This window comes from Mercenaria mercenaria, unplaced genomic scaffold (assembly GCF_021730395.1).
Source record: "Mercenaria mercenaria strain notata unplaced genomic scaffold, MADL_Memer_1 contig_4630, whole genome shotgun sequence".
NCBI classification, from domain to species: Eukaryota; Metazoa; Mollusca; class Bivalvia; order Venerida; family Veneridae; genus Mercenaria; species Mercenaria mercenaria.
In genome coordinates, this window is record NW_026462875.1 from 58202 (window position 1) to 75410 (window position 17209).

General features: G+C 31.6%; 2 protein-coding genes across 3 annotated transcripts; one reads left to right on the forward strand and one right to left on the reverse strand.

Annotated features, from left to right (window-relative positions):
- Positions 1 to 2059: 2059 nt before the first annotated feature.
- On the reverse strand, positions 2060 to 10378 carry LOC128554008 (uncharacterized). 2 transcript variants are annotated; one of them, XM_053535212.1, is made up of 4 exons: positions 10167 to 10378; positions 5180 to 5390; positions 4736 to 4975; positions 2060 to 3210 (listed from the first exon to the last, which is right to left on the reverse strand). In XM_053535212.1, the coding sequence occupies exons 1-4, from the start codon at positions 10293 to 10295 to the stop codon at positions 3206 to 3208; spliced, it is 585 nt and encodes a 194-aa protein (XP_053391187.1). In that variant the 5' UTR covers positions 10296 to 10378; the 3' UTR covers positions 2060 to 3205. The 2 variants fall into 2 exon arrangements, with proteins under 2 accessions (XP_053391187.1, XP_053391186.1); XM_053535211.1 differs by lacking the exon at positions 2060 to 3210 and having other exon boundaries at positions 4153 to 4975.
- Positions 10379 to 10559: 181 nt separating this feature from the next.
- LOC128554009 (interferon-induced protein 44-like) lies at positions 10560 to 16997 on the forward strand. Its single transcript, XM_053535214.1, has 6 exons — positions 10560 to 10716; positions 11129 to 11172; positions 13787 to 13975; positions 14283 to 14423; positions 15055 to 15226; positions 15895 to 16997. Exons 1-6 carry the CDS (start codon positions 10695 to 10697, stop codon positions 16164 to 16166), a joined length of 840 nt encoding a protein of 279 aa, XP_053391189.1. The 5' UTR covers positions 10560 to 10694; the 3' UTR covers positions 16167 to 16997.
- Positions 16998 to 17209: the final 212 nt, after the last annotated feature.

A 17209-nucleotide genomic window follows, 5' to 3' on the forward strand; every position in this document is an offset into this window, starting at 1 on the left:
AAATTGTTCAAATTATTCCACTGGGGTCAAATATGGCGCCGCCCCGTGGGGTTGGGTGGGGGGCACATGTTTTAAACAGACTTGTACAGGGAAAAACGTTTAAAAAATTCTCGTAAACGGAGCTTAGAGATTAAGTATGTGTTATGCTCTAGTGGTTCTCTACCAAGATTGTTCAAATCATGACCCTGGGGTCAGTACAGGCCACGCCCGGGTGGTCCCTTGTTTTACATAGACATTTGTTTTTGAAGCAGTGGCAACGAAATTTGGACCACAAGTATAATGTTTGATACAGATTTCAATAATCATCTTAAATTGTCCTAATTATGATCTACTGACTTACTTTATTGTTTTTGAAGGTATAGCATAAAAATTAGGACCACGTTTTACTTTTTGATACTAATTTCAATACTCATCTTTAATATTCTTAACCCTAAACTTCTGACAAACTTTCTTATTATTGAAGCTACATGTACAGCAAAGAAATTCGGACTGCCAGATTAATTCTTATACAGATTTCAGTAGTTATTTGAGTAATCTTCATCATGACCTACTCACCTAGTTTTTGTTAGTGAAACTCGGGTGAGCGATATATGGCCATCATAGCTCTCTTGTTATTTAATTTGGGCACTGTTAGATTTCTTATATATGTATCTAGTCTTTGTATATAACACATTTTTACATAAAAAGTAGATCAAGGAATGTTTGGAATGTTATATAGGTGGCTGCATTCTTTGAATGTGACTTTCTCTGTTTGAATTTCATCCTTGGTTAGGGCGTGTGCGGACTTTGATGATTTAAAAGTCACATTAAAATAAAGCAATATATACATTCTATTTAAATTATCTTGTCTACTTTTGTTAAATATTTTACAGAAATTAAATGATTCATTCCTTAATAGGGTTTGGGATCACTTTGATTTCCTGCATCTTTGAAATTATAAATAATTAACGAACATGATATGTTCTATGGAAAAATTACTACATAGTAGAAAAGAAGTCCATATTCATTTTGGAATATATATGGAAAGATGTTTATTTCAATTTATGTGGCGAAACCAAACTAAATTACAATACACATGAAGAACTTTAGTAAGAACATTAAGTTGTATTCTCTACAGTATGCGTCAGAAAATGTTCGAATAATATCTTTATTACAATTTTCTTTTGTCATTTGGATTCAGACTATTATTCTTGTCGATCTTTTTGATTGTTTTAACATTCTGCAAAGAAATTTAACAGATCAAGCTGTCTGTGGTATAAATAGCGAAACGGCAACAAAGGGATGTAAGTCCTGTAATTGTATAGTAAAGAAAAACAGTAAATAGCTGAAATTTATTCATAAAAGTTTCTTTGTTCAGTATTTGCATAAACATGATTAAAACACAGAGTAGGTGGCTAAAATATTTATTGAGTATGCTTGATCCTTTCTTTTCTTCATATTTTTTATGAATGGCGGCCATTTTGAATAATTTGGCCATTCTGATTTTTTTTTTCAAATTTTCTTTTACTTTTGAATTAAAGACACCATATTCTCGCTTTTTACCACGTTTGGTGCTTTTCCCACAAATAGCACGATTTTTTTTCACCATATGCCTGCACTAACTGTCATCCGTATGAAGGATAGCACTCGTTGGGCGTTTAGTCTTCTGTGTACTGCTTACAGGTTTGACCAGTTAACAATCACTTATTGGCACCTTTCATTGTGAGGCATTCACAAAGAACAGTGTTTTTATAGTTTAGTTAATTTAATAAATGCACATGCTTCTGAGAATGACTTTTGCAAGCCGAAAGTGATGTAGTTTAATGAAGTAGTGTCATTTTAGGCAGCTAAGATTATATCTTCTGGTTTCTTGTCCACGCACGTTATCAGCGTTGATTGCGAATTTCAGCTAGTGCATTGCAAGTCTGTTTTTGCATGAGCAGTATTGGTTAGTAATTTTGTGACTGCTTGCAATTCATACTTGCTATAAGAGTGTCGTACAGTGAGTGGTGGTGCTGAAAAGACACTACCCAAGTTCTACAGTACTATCTTTCTTTTAAAATAAAACAACAAGAACATATATCAACAAATAAATAACAAAATTTTAATTTTATTTCATGCCTAAATTACATATGAATCTGTTTGAAAAGATAAACCGTAAACATTGATATTGATATTTTGGATGTTTACGGGGCAAGACGTGAAACAAAGATTGTTTTCAAAATTAAGTTTATTGTAATGGCGTAATTAAAACTCTTTAATGTAATTATTTAATTTTGTACAATTTATGGTCTTTCGCATTCGAGTTTAGTTCCGCATGAGTTAAATCCCATTGTTTGAATAAACAAAATAATCAATATATAGTCCACTTGTATGTATGTATCATGTATGTATGTATGTTTCAATAGAAACATAAATAACGTCAGATTACATGCATTATCTTTTTCCATTGACTCCTCCAAAACTTTAGAGGAAATGTTGTTCCATATTCTATTCTAGCACAAGCACAATTTTTGAAAGTTAGAGCTACTTTAAATGAATCTAGAAATAAAATTGTACGTACATGTACTAGAATTTTAAAAGCAATCAAAAGCAAAGTATCTAGTAAACACAGGAATAAGTATAGAACACAGTTAGCCGGATATCAAGTACATACATGTATATCATTACAACATAAAATTGTCTGCCATATAGGATCAAAGAAAACAGGTTCTTTTTTATTTATAGACTGTTTTCTTTATATAAGTTTTACCGAAATATCAAGGATATATGTAGTTCGAATTTCATCATTCAGTGACAGACATTCATTAACTAGCAAATAATTTTAAGAATTATTTTTTATCTCCAAAATAATTTAATTGATTTTTGTTTTCATAAAACTTAAACAAAACAGATGTATTTATAGATAGGTTGCATGAGTAACATGAACAGTACGATAACTGTCAACTTCCTTTTGACATGCATCATATCTATCTGGCTCATATTAACTTTTCCTGATGAAATTGTTTAACGTTAGGTCATTATACATTCTTGTATATCATACCTTTTCATAAAATTTTATTAGAACCTGGTGTTTGCTAAACAAAAGATGTACTTAAACACATTTCCAAGTTTTGTTAGATTAGATATTTATTGAAGTAAAAGTTTCTCTTGTTGACTTCTGGACCGACATATAGACATTTTAATCCACATGTCTACGAATCCCGCTAAGGAGTGTCGACATTATTCATACTGAAAGACAGGATGATGATATATTACTATTCTTGTACGTCTTAAGCAGATATAATTGGCTAAACATATATCAGTTATGTCTATAAATGTTGAATATATTTAATGAATAATAATAAAAATCTTAGGTGATGATTCTTCAATGACATTTAAGTTAAGTGTAGCATAACTAACTCGTACGAATGTGAGTGACACACATAGACATGAAACACTCTTAATCGTAAGCAAGGAATCAATACATCTCGGTAATCGGTGGTCTCCCTTGTGTGAAATAGAATTTTGGTTTGCTGCCAGAATCAAAAAATATAAAGTAGCGCTATGGGATAAAACTGAATTAAGAAACATTTGGTGATCCTATAGGCTCCGACTTTGAGCTCAAGCACCAGAGTGATTAGCAAGACAAGCATCGTTTCTTTTTCCTGGGCTCGATTGATTTTAAGAGCATCTGCCATACCAAAGTGTCTTTGATAATATTACGGAGGAAGTCTGCGTAAAACCATTATGATGAATATACGTATGTTTATGATCAAGATTTAGACATATGTCAATCCTGATAGCTATAACATACGAGCGTCTAAAAGCTTTCTGTTACCAAACTGATCAAGTTTATATTTAGACGTATTGGTCTAAACGTTACTTGATATAAATGCAATGCCTCTGGTATTTTTCTATCGGATATTTTTGGTGTGTCTTCTGATTTTCAGAAGACTGGTCTATTAAATAGGAAAATTGTCACAGCTTATAGTGTTAATGATGAGTTATTTACAATGAATTTACAATATTAGGCATCTAAGAAAATGAATACATTTGACTGGAAAATGGGTATCTCGTTCAGACCCCTGTACAGAGTATATGAACTTTCAACTGTATATACGTACGTATTCTAATCACTTTTAGGAAGAACTCAAGGAAGGTTCAAAAAAAAAAAAAAAAAAGATATTCATGACTGCAGCACGTGTATGTAAAAATACATATACTTAGACGTATTTCAAGCTTAAATATTTTATGTCAGGATAAAGCATGGTTTTTCGTGTAATAACATCTGCAGAATCCCGAAGGGTTCTGGAGATGTTATAACACAAAATTAACATGCGTTAACGCTATTCGTTGAAGCAGATATATTGTTCCACAACGCCATGAAATTCGCGGGAATATCTGCATTGCTTTTTTCACGCTGACGTCATTTCCTTTGGAATTGTTCATATTAGGAGCGTAATACGTTTACGCTTTGCCACGGAACGCGCATATATAAAAAAGGTGTTTTAAAACAGCACATGAGCACGAGAATCTCTCTGTTAACACAAGTTTTCTCTCCTGTCAAAACACCACCGAAAAGTGATAAGAACGGCATTTTTGTGCTAGAATATAAAACAATATCTTTGTGTAGTATTCTGAATAAGAGCACATTAAACACAGACATCTGAATTTTTTTCAATTATGTTTCAGAATTTAAAAAGGCAGACTATCTTACGAAATCGCGATGGTGTTCTAACTAAATAACTTTCTTAGAACGAATTGTAATAACTACCTTCTTGGGCATTGCCCATCTTCCGAACAAAGTTATTAAAAGCATTCTCAGAGTCTATGCTGCCTTTGTAGTTGCAAGCATAAATCTTTTTGAAGGAATTTCTAGCAATAAATCCAAAGTCTACCACGATTCCAAGTTCTTTAAATTTAGTGATACTTCTCCATGTCGGTGTCGATGGTTTGTATCTAGTATCGGTGATAACATGCATGCAGATAACGACAGTTTGTCCGTATAACTCATCTGAAATATTTTAAGAATAAACAATCAAGTAATTTAGCGTTATGTTTATTGTTTTCTGTACATGTAGTTTACTTATAAAGCAAGTTTTATCAATAATTGATAATTTACTGTCAGCTGATATGCTCCATTAAAAACATACACACGTATCTATAGATTGTGGAATAATTAACAAGTACATTTATATAAGCGAATCAATGTATGTACCCGTATGTAGATGTTTTAATACGGAGCCAATATCCTCTTCTGCTCTGTCTGTTTGTCGTCTGCACAATAAAGCTATTGGATAATCTTTTACGCATTCTTTAGACGTGTGGACACACTTCGTTTTGATTCTACTGTCAACAAATAGACGAAAAGCGTCGGTGAACTGGTTTGTGATATTCCCATTTTCTGGATCAAGTAGGTAAATTTTATTCTGTGAAAATATAAAATATTGCAATTCTAGACCATGTTAGACATAAGTATTAGATTTCTGAAACATAGTCAACATTATAGCTAAATTATATCTAAATAATTATGTTGATATTAAAATTTGCCATGCCAAAAGTTTGGTAAGTTGCTTTTAAAAGCTACAACTGTCACAGAAAGATGACACTCTGATAATATAAGATTTTTTCACTGGTTGTAGGTGTAGATGGGAATTTCCAGGCTATAACGAGATTCCTACCGAGTTACTGCCTGAACAGTTACCCAAGAGCCGGATATTCCCATCTGCACCTATAACCAGTGACAGAATCTTTTTCTTGCATACCGATATAAAGATATAATAATAAAAATAAAATCAGTCGAACGGCTTTCTTTTTAGAACTATTTCTTATAGCTGCGTATTTAAACAAAGCGCGGGAAACCAACGTCGTCCGTAAACAGGAAAGACGTCATGACGTTTCAAAGACAAATAACAATGTTTAGTTCCGGTTTTGTTTTATCAGTTCCAGCGTAACGTTATGAATTTTTGATAAAAAAACGTGTTTTGAAATGAGAAATAAACTATCAGGAACAAAGAGGAACTGTCAAGGTATTGGATTTTTGTTCCGTTTTCCGAAATAAAATATAAATAACTACATAAATCTTCTATATATATGTAGTTTGTAATACGTCATTTAAAGCACGAGAGTCATCTTACACTCCAGGGTGTAAGATGGATTTTTCCAGCACCGGTAAAAATACCGGAAATCCCCGTCTGGTATGCAAGAATAATAAAAGATGTTATCGGGTACTTACGACCCATATGTTGTCAGCTCGCTGGAGCCAAACTTGTATCTGCCAGTTACAACATTATAAGATTGCAATTTATATGCTGTTATATACAAATATTATGCAGTAAAAAGATCGTAAGTAAAAGTTACGATATACCACTGTCTTTGATTAAATTATAATAATAAATACAAGGTTTGATATCTTCAGGTAAAGAAGGCGTAATGATTGGGAATTTCAAAAAGTTGCGTCTTTGATAACATTGTTAAATAATTGTAAAAGCTGATCTATTATTATTATTTTTTTTTTTTTTTTGATTTTCTGAAAAAGTTCCTGAAATGTGTTTGAATAAAATATGGCTATAAAACTCAAGCTACGATGCTATGAAAAACGGGAAGTTAAAGCGCAATTCAAACGTCACGTCTTTTTTTTTTCGCGTTTTTTTTTTTTTTTTTTTTTCAACAAAGTTCACATTGACTATTTGTAGGATTTGTTTGCAGCCCTAATTGAACGGCTTGTTGCATTATAAATTAATTTGGTTCCATTCCGTTTCAACTGTTTCATAAATAGTAAAATACAATTTTCCCTGGAAACCGGTGATGTTAGTTCGTGCCTGACTGGCTACAGCGTTCCATGAAGTGTGAAAGTTGTCAATTTCTTACGGAGAGTGTCTACTGATTAGAAACTATAAAGACAAGTTGTGTTGAGAGAACGGCCTGACAAAATTGAAGTTTGTTGAGAAACGGCGTAAATCCAACACAATTAATGGTTATCAAATGCATAAATGCAATAATTAATGTCTGGCGTTAACTTCATGTCGTTTTGACTGTGCATATTTCGATCAACTTAAAAGTCAAAATTAGCTAGGAATAACAATTGATTGTTGTTAGGGTTTTACGCCCGTTTTCGTCAACATTTGTATCTTTTACAAGCACTAAACTCTTTGTCTACAGTAACTTTTTCAACTGTCCCATCGAAAAATATTAGTCAGGGATAAAATCAGTGTACCGGACACCAAACCTATGACCGCTCGATTAACGGGCGAAGGAATGGATGAATTAGACAAGAAACTATTTTCTAAGGGTCAGTTGTATTTCAAGTTTTCAAAACGGGAATTATTCTAAAATCTGAATTGCACATATTTGTTATCCATAGTTTAAAATGTTCATTTAAAAAGATGGAGGTTAACATTTTGGGAATGACTGTATGTCGATGTTGAAATAACTTTTAGCCCGACCGTTTTTTTTGTGTTAAAATGATAAACTTGTATCATTTTATGTATGAAACAAAAAGCCGTAAAACATTATTAAAATAAAAAAAAAAAACGAAGTAAGCATTAATTATTAAAATGCGAAAGCACATTGCTATCACTACCCCCTCCGTTTATTCATATCAATTTTCTTTTTTTTTTTTTTTTTTTGAAATATATTTTATAGTGTCGCTGAGCGATCATGTTTCGATGGCCCCGGGTTCTAAATTGTTGCGTAAAAGTTTGAAAACGGCACCTATCTTTAATATTCTATGCTTCAGTTTAATCATATCACCCGGTTTTGTTTCAAGCTAAAGTTGAAAATGACAGCGATTTAGCTGCTATGTCCAGCTATAATAGTCGCTTTATTAAAATTTGAAAAAAAAAGAAAAAAGAAAAACATACAAATGCTGATAAAAACAATGAGTTTTAGATATGAAAACGGCCAAATGATAACAAAATCTTAGCCATAATTTTACTCTAAACATAAATAAATATATATTTTTTTGCTTCGAGGTGTTAATTCTAGCTTTGATGAAAAAGAAATATATCAGAAACTATATTAAAGTAGACATTAGTTATATTAGTATTAGTTATTTCACTCTTTTTCTGACCTACAAGTAGATGTTTTATTGTTTAAATATGACGAAAAGATGGATGCGAAATGAAATTTTCGGCACACAAGCTGTTTACCGTCAACGCTTAGAACGCAAAGACGTGTCGTCGTCAAACATATTGTTTGGCGTTACGCTAGATGGCGTTGAATTACGCCTTTTAGACATTTATACCAATAAGCAGTGTTAGTATTGAAAAGCATTAGCGCTGAGATTGCAATATAAATAGGAATAGTTTCGGTGAGAAATCTACAGTAGCGGTTGGCAATCTTATTCTTATCGTTATAAGAAGATATTTTTCTTACATTATGATCAAAGTCAAAGTCACCGTAACAAAATCTGGGTTAAACTGAACCTTGATAGGCAACTGCTTAATTTTTTGCTGTAGTAGATATATAAACTTTGTAAACTTATTAAGCATAATTATGAGTAAGCCAGGATCTCTGTTTTTGGGCGTTTTTTTTTTTTTTTTGTTTTTTTGTTTTTTTCAGAATTGTTTCACTAATTGTACGTAGGAAATTAATACCGCTTCGTTAATATTTTCGTTATGGTCAATTTGCCTTTGATATTGTATGTGAAATACCTTTACATTTTTTTACACTTATGAACTAGCGTTATGTAAGTAAGCTGGATAAATAACGATAGCATGACCGTAGGAAGCATTTTCAGATGGGGGGAGGGGGCACACATTTTGCAAATCAGCTCAAATTGACTCGTTGTCATAAAATTGTTTGCTAAGATAATTACCATAATAGGTCATATTATTAGGTAGAGGTAGCCCGGCCCTACATAGCGTGCAAGAATGTTGACCGCTGTTGTACTCAGAGAGCCACTGAAATGGATTGCGGTTTTTGAAAATCCTGGTTTTCATGAATTGGTAACGTAGATGCTATAGTGTTAAATATGACACCATTTATTCTCAGAAGTTACTGTTTATCGGACAATGCAATCATGATGATATTCTGACTTATGCGATGTATATTTTGACATAATGCGAGAAGAACATATTTTTTAGTTTGTGTAGCATTAAACATTTAAGACTTACATGAACTGAAACATAAATATATATATTTGACCATTCCATCTTTGAATATCGTGATACATTTGTATAATTTTACAGATTTTTTATTTACAATAACTGTTAGTATTCCTAAATGCCTTATACAGATTTATTACTTCAATTATCTGAAGAATTTGTACAAAATTGCATGCTTACAACAGATTATATTGAACGCGTGATATAACTCTTAGTTCCAATCAAACTTTCTTTATTCTTTGTGAAACATGCTTCATTTGTGTAGTCATTTGTCTTGTCATGTTTACCCACGAGTTTCACTTGTTGTGTTAACATTCCTTTTACTGATTTTGCTGGTACTGATAAGCAGCACAATAAAAAATCTATACGTGCGAGCGGATGGTATTTTTTTTTCAAAATCAAATTTTGATAAGGTCATTCTAAGGAACTACAAATCAAATAGGTTGATCCCAAAAGGAGTGGATTAACAAACAGAGAGACATTCCAACTGCAATAAAATATCTTTATTTTCAAACACATCTTTAAAATATGTTCTATTTATCACATCAAATTAAATATTATAATATCAAACAAACTATTTTTTTTACATCTGAGTTACACATATGTAAATGGTTATTGAAAGTGCATATGTACATGTATTACTAAATATTATCACAAATGTATTTCTGTTAAAACTAGTATCCATGCTATATTGAAAAAATACCAAATGTATGTTTCCTAGGTCAGAACTAGACATCACTTGACGGCTCGGACCCGCTTTAGCATACACTTCAGACTTGCACAATCTATTGTCTGTTCGGTATATGTAAAATTAATGAGATGTAAATAGGAAATCAATATTTAAGCAATTTGTTCTATGTTTGACTATAATTAATTAAAATAAAAGATGATGGTCAGTTTTAAATATTGTAGATGTTTATCGCACACAAAGAGATAACATAAAGTGCTTTCAATCAGCCTTCCTATACAAAACAAATACTGATCTAGAATATGAAAACATAAAACAATACGCAAACAATATACTTCAATACATGTTGCATTAGAATTATACAAAAAAAAAATACACTCCACGTAAAATGGAAGATAATATTTAGTTACCGTGCGGACACAATTCCAACCACAACATCTACTTGCGAAGTAATACCACCACCATACGATCCAACGTAAAAAAGACCTTATATTTGACATAACAAACCAGCACATTTTGCAAACTGTATAGATATTCATAAAACTATGAGATGACTAAAAACGTAGGAGTTACACGATTGCTTATGTACAATGATGGTTAAATTTCTTTTAGATTGTGTACACTGATATGATACGCGTCAAATGATTAAACATTTGCTCTAATGTAACGAATGAAACCTAACAACGAGTATGAGTGACAGGTTTACACTTAATTAAAACGCGCTAGTGGATGATTACATATTGGTATACGCCCTTTATAATGTAAATTGATATTCAAATGATATGATTGATCCTGTCGGTGAAACTTGCTTTAAAATTTGCACAGGCCTTAAATATATTCCCGACTTTTGGACATTTAAAAAAAAAGCTTTACCTTATAGGTGGTATCTCCACTGTTCCAAAGCTTCCAGTTATAAGGGATTACTTTTGACACACACCATGGGAAACAGGTGTTCATCAGGTAAGGAAATAGAATAGAAATAAATTATATTTACCTTAAAGAAAATGATAGAATTGTATCTCAAGTAAATGTGCCATATATATCAAATACATGTATAGGCAATAGCAATTCAGGTAACTGAAGATAACAATGCTTCATCGTCTAATATTACATGACAGATGTGATGTCAGTAAAAAATATTTGCCTTCCTCGCAATCATAAAAATTGTGATACGTTGAGATTCACTATACTAATAAAAATATTATACATGTATAACTTCTGTAGCTGATAGTTATTGTGGTTGATTTTTGCCGCATCAACGGTTCACCCCATCGCCTTCAAGATAACGTTTTCCAATTATCAAAAGTTGTTGAATATTGTTGTCAATATGTTCAAGTGAACGATTTCTCTGTTTTAACCTTTCTTCTTTCAGACAAATGGCGCAATCCTGATTTCCGACTTGAATGGACATCTCAGGTATTCTCCTATATTCTCCGCATATCTAAACTTTTACTTAAGAAACAATACTAATGACAAGAAAATGTTTTCTCTGATATCCAACAGTTAAACTTATTTGTATTGGGCACTAAATAATTTTGATGATAACAGAAATTGTGTGCGAGTCAAAAATATGACAATGAGATGTGCCTACTTCTTTAAATCTTGCGTACTGAAATCGGGCATATTCCTGAAGGGATGATTTCTTAAACTTCCTAATAAACTATGCTTGATGGCTTTTGTATGGTGTAAGATGCTGTCTTGCGTTAGCGAATCGTGAGCATCAGTGATTTTCATTTTTTTTGTAACGTTCTGAACATCATTCTGTATATTTCAAATAATACAATGTTTAGAAATGATAGCACACATCTGATGATGTTAAGCTTCAACTCCTATAGACTGGAACTACCATACATACCATATCAAAACCAGGTAATAAGTTCAACTAAATTCATGATCAGCGTGACCTTATCGGTAAAATTATCCCCCTTGAAATCACCTGGCTGGGTGATATCGATTTTTATCTGGTTGGTATTTTCCAATAGAAACAAAAGGAAAAAAGTTTGAACAAATATTGTTTTATTAGAATGAACACACAATTTTTATTATCCTATTGAAGTGTTAATCATTCTTTTCTCTTTACAAAGAATTTACAAAAATATTATATATCTGAAAAAAAAGGAATTGACGCTTCCCTTGGCGATTAAAAACATCACTATCAGTCTCAGTTTACGGCTTATAGTTACTGAATAAAATAGGCAAAAAACTGTGATACGTATTTTATTATTTCCCCTTTAGCCACTTTATTCATAATTTGAGAATATTTATTATCCTATTGATGTATTCTACAGACAATCATTTATATATATATATGTTTTTATTTTTAAATAATTTTAATGTCTTCGTGCTTCCCTGGACGTTTAAAAGTTGGTAATTTTTTGTAAACTTTCTTTATTGCTCGTGCCCGTGGTATTTCCGAACTCGCGCGGAAACTCACGAACTCGACCGAAGTGACTATGATACAGAGAGCTGATGGTTACAAAACAGTATTATTATTGATAAGTGTTCAATCTGTTATATCTATTATATAGTCTGTAGTTACTGAAATGTATCCTTGGCGAAATAAGGAAATATTGTATTGTATTGTTGTATTAGTAATTCTTACTGCATGCAGAAAGAAAAAAGAAAGAAAGGTAGAAAGAGAGAAGAAAGGAAAGTCATAACAACATTTATGAGTGAAATTTACACAATTAGAAAAGAAGCTAGAGTATATATTAAATGGTCTATATTTTACTGCTTGTTAAAAACTCATAAGACAATATGCACTTTGCAGCAATATATATATATTTCTTTCTAAAAAGGATATAGCCACTGTCTCGTATTTTAAAGATTCGCATAATTACATGCCCTCAGATTAAGTTTTAACCACATATAAATGTTATAAAGAATTTATATAATGCAACATTTTGAGTAAATTGATTTCGGAGCCTCTGAAACAGCCATATTAAAGCACTTTTTGATAATTGTTTATTACCGATTAACAGTTTTCTGCAGGTTTATTGCGTATCAACACCTTTTTATAAGGGGATTAGGGGTGGTCAGGTTTTTTTTATTACACAGATAATAATCTTCTCGGTGATTGCGTCTATATCAAGAGCATTTTGAAAACTGTAACATGTTTAATGAACGACACTTAAATACACTATATATATATATATATATATATATATATATATATATATATATATATATATATATATATATATATATATATTTTTTTTTTTTTTTTTTAATCAACAACAAATGATGAAAGATATATAGGATAATGTGACAGTGATTTAGTATTTACTTGTATTTGATTTACAGTATCTTTTCCTGAATACATGTTAATTGTTCGATACTTAAGTATAAAAACATCGATCACATGTTAAAGGGACGCCTTAGAGTGAAAATATTATAAGTTTTCCGACAACATTGTGAAAAAATTGTCGTTTATTGATATATTAGTTTATGGTCTCTTCTGAAAATTATTATGCACTCTTAGTACTCAATACTTTCACATGCTGTAAGTATTGCATTTATAAGCTTTATGCAATAAATCGAAATTGAATAGAATTGAATGTACGCACAGATAATCTCAAAAAGATATAGCCCGCGCTAATTTTTAAGAAATGAAAAATATGTAATTCCTAGTTTATATAGTAACAATATACGTGATGATTATTATGAATAACCCTTTTTACTACCTAAGTGTCACATTATCTTAAATCTTTCTTGAAAGACTTTAAAAATCTGACATTTATTAAATCAGTCAGTCAATAACCTTTGAGAAACTTTGGGGAGTCATAATTCATGCATACTTTATTACGTAATGACTGGCTCGGGGGCAAATAGGTCACACATCCTATTAAACAGGCGCTGGTGTCATTTATAAATACCTTTTACATTGTAAAGTATATTGGTTAGTTTGTTTTTCTGGTTTTTATTTTATTAGTGTTTGACAATATGTTTTTCAAATGTTCATTACAAAGCATAATTAGTTATGGCACATTAAATATGATTAAATACAGAAGAAAATGATCTTTAATTTTAGTTTAAGACCACCCTCAACAAAGAAATTAAAAACATACCAATGCATGGTATAAATAAACCATGCATTATGTTGGCTGGTCCTGTGTCGGCTGGAAAATCATCATTAGTCAACACATTTCTCAGTGCTGAATCAACAAGGCTAATACGGAAGGCAGACAGTGGATCAGATACACGAAGTGTTACAACCGCTGTAAATATCACTGGTACAATCATCTTGCAGAACAAAACTGCTGAACAAAAATATTTAAGTTGACACTTTCCGATATTTACTCCTCTGGCATTTTCAAAAACATTGACTTCAATTTTTTACATAATTTTCAACAATTTTCTATCTTAGCTTGTTTCGATTTATTTCGTTCTTAACAGCAAGGTAGGTGACATTCGATAAATTGATTTAATATGTATCTGCCTTGTACCTATAAAACGTATACAACTAAAGATTAGTGTTAGTTATATTACACATAAACCTTTCACGATTTTCTACCTTTCTATTAAAGTTCATGCGTTATGATAGTGTAGCAGTGCGGGGACGTTTTCGATTATGTGATACCATGGGAATTCTGGCTGATAAACTCACAGGCCTTCATCCAGTGGACATGTCCCTTTTGATGAAAGGACATATAAGGGCAGGCTATAAGGTAATAGATAAAACAAGCATTCTAACATGGATTGATCTGATTTCCAGTAAAACAAAGGAGGAAATCAAGCTCTGTATGTTCTGCGATAAACAACGGTGGTAAACTAGACGATAAACAACTCGAAGGCCTTGATGTATTAGAGCATAAAAAATCGCACTTCAAGCAATAAGTTATAGTTGATATTAAATAGTATTCTGATATTGTACAATCCTTGTGCTAAATGAAACTTGATTTTTTAAACGCCGGTCAATGCTTATATACAGATGCATCAAATTCAACATCATATATCCCTGATGTGGTTTTTGGTTTAATCTTAAAGTACTGATACATTAATATGAACACTCTAAAAGGATTAAAAATGAAGAAGCCGCCTATGAAGTATTATCGTTTTTAATAACATCTCTAGATGAGGAAGAAAACACAACAATGTGTATACTATTAGAAAAGCAAATTACTAGTATCTGTCTTCATCATTTTGACAAATATTTCCTATCAATCAAATAATATAAACATTGTAAACATTTTTCAATGGATTAGTAACACAGTTCAAGCAATATGTTCGACCGAAGAGACCAAACACTAGTTGAAAAAGCAAGTATTTTAATTATGTTTTAAAAATGCTATGTTCCAGTTCCAAGAAGATTCACATATATCAGAAGAAGACGAGCACTACATAAAAAATCCAAGTGATCTGGAGAGATCGCATTGCTTTGCTATTGTTTTCCCGTGCACTCAAGTAGAAAATATATCGTCTGACTATAAGAATAAGATTGTAAATGCGATTCGGGCTGCCCGCGTACAAAGTAAGTTATTGCTGGGATTATGGTTCTCACATGAACTCAAAAAAATGCTGCATGAAAATGTTAATGTTACCCGGTATTTAATGTTCATGTCAGTTTAAAAAAATATTGACGTTGGAGGTGCATGGTAACTTAAATGGAAATGCAATGTTGTTCTAATGTTAATTGTGTCGGTAATGAAGTGTTGAGCATTTACCCATTTGATCAAAATGGCGGCCAATTTGTTTCCATGGCAACAAGAAACGAAATGGCGAATTTATTAATTTCTTAATACATACTTGAACTGTATTTTCTGATTTTTGTAAATAAATTCGGCTACTTTTTCCATCTATAATGAAAGAAATTATCATGTTTTACATCTTGCAATCAAGCAACATATGGACTTTATCTATTTATACGGCTGTTCGCTAAATAAAGAATTCAGCAGTGTGTTAATGATGTCATAAACAGAAACTAAAATAGCTGCCTCCATGATCAGCCAGTTTCTTAAACTTCAAACTGCCATATCTGTTTCAATAGTGGTCCGATTTGAAAAAAAAAACAACAAAAAAAAAACTTTCAGCTTGAGGATGACTTTTATATGAAATAAACTTATTATAAGGCATTCCTTACCCTTTAAATGCAATTTAAAAGTGAGCATGCAATTATTAATATATCTTCCTTATTTCTAGATATTCCTACTGTGATCGTTTTGACAAAGATTGATAAGCTTTGTACAAATGTGATGAAAAGTGTACAAAAGGTCTTCACCTGTAGTCACATTAGAGATATTGTCAAGATGGCAGAGGAGATATTTGGTGTTCCTGAAATGTATATTTTTCCTGTGGTGAATTACTCGACACAACAGATAAATGATGTCTCCACTGATATCATAGCTTTGCTAACATTGAAAAAGATTTTGGAGTTCACTTCGGACCACATTGAGGGACCAGAACAAGAGTGAACCCGATTACTATTGTGCTGTTAGAACAATAACGGTTGGTTAGATATTTTTAAATGTATTACAAAGCATCTTATACATACTACTATCCTACTACAAAAGTTTATGGATTTTGCAGTTGCACAGTATGTTGTGATCTGGACCAGAAAAATTAATATTGACCGGCAATTGGCTCTACCCGAAGTCAATATTTTTTTCTGCTGCAAATGACATCTTACTGCACTTCTAAAAGGAGATGACTGTATTATTTAACAAGATATAAATGGTTACCGTGTTTTAATGATTTTGCCATCAAAGCAATCGACTGTTTTCTATCATTTTGTAAATAACTCTGCATTCTGCACAACTCAGTTATAATCATCATATTCAGATGACATATAGGATATTAACTGACGTTTAAAGTGACTTTTCAATATCGTAATTTCATGTACAGTTTTTAATACAGAAAGAAAATTTGTTCAATACCGAATACAGTAAACTACACCTGCACAGAATACGGTATGATATAGAGAATTGTTTGTTAAAAGGAACAATTAAGATGCCTCAAATTTAGCCCTGTTTTTTCCATGTAAGAGAGAATTATTGGATTTCAGGAACCCATTTTCTTATCCCTAAGTTAAAATACATTGAAATAACGTAGGATATAGCAAACTCGGAAAAAATATTTTCAGAATCTATACCAGGATTTAACAATTTTGATTCATAAAACAAATTTTAAAACATCATTGGAATGTTGTTTAAGGTCTTCTGAAATATAATACATTAATTAACTACTACGTCATGCAAAAATATGTAATCAAGAATTACAATGAATAAAGAAAGAATAATTGTGAATTAGTTGTTAAATACTTGCATATCGTATTGCGGCATTCCTCGTAGGGTTTAATTTGGTACAATTATTTTATCTCGATGACATGGCTACATTGTAGTTTATTTGCTACAGGCTTTTGACCATGGAAAAATTTATAATTTTATACATTTTTGTACAATTATTTGATAAATATTTATGATATCTGAAAATAACATGATAATTATTGTGCAAGACA

Bases quoted from the DNA above. Each gene is read 5' to 3' on its own strand.
- LOC128554008 (XM_053535211.1), bottom strand. From the start codon at position 10,295: ATGAATATCTATACAGTTTGCAAAATGTGCTGGTTTGTTATGTCAAAT. The intron at 5,391-10,166 runs GTAACTAAATAT...ATATTTTCACAG, and splicing joins GTTGGAATTGTGTCCGCACG to AATAAAATTTACCTACTTGA. The intron at 4,976-5,179 runs GTACATACATTG...AAAATATTTCAG, and splicing joins ATTAAAACATCTACATACGG to ATGAGTTATACGGACAAACT.
- LOC128554009 (XM_053535214.1), top strand. From the start codon at position 10,695: ATGGGAAACAGGTGTTCATCAG. The intron at 14,424-15,054 runs GTAATAGATAAA...GCTATGTTCCAG, and splicing joins ATATAAGGGCAGGCTATAAG to TTCCAAGAAGATTCACATAT. The intron at 15,227-15,894 runs GTAAGTTATTGC...CCTTATTTCTAG, and splicing joins TCGGGCTGCCCGCGTACAAA to ATATTCCTACTGTGATCGTT.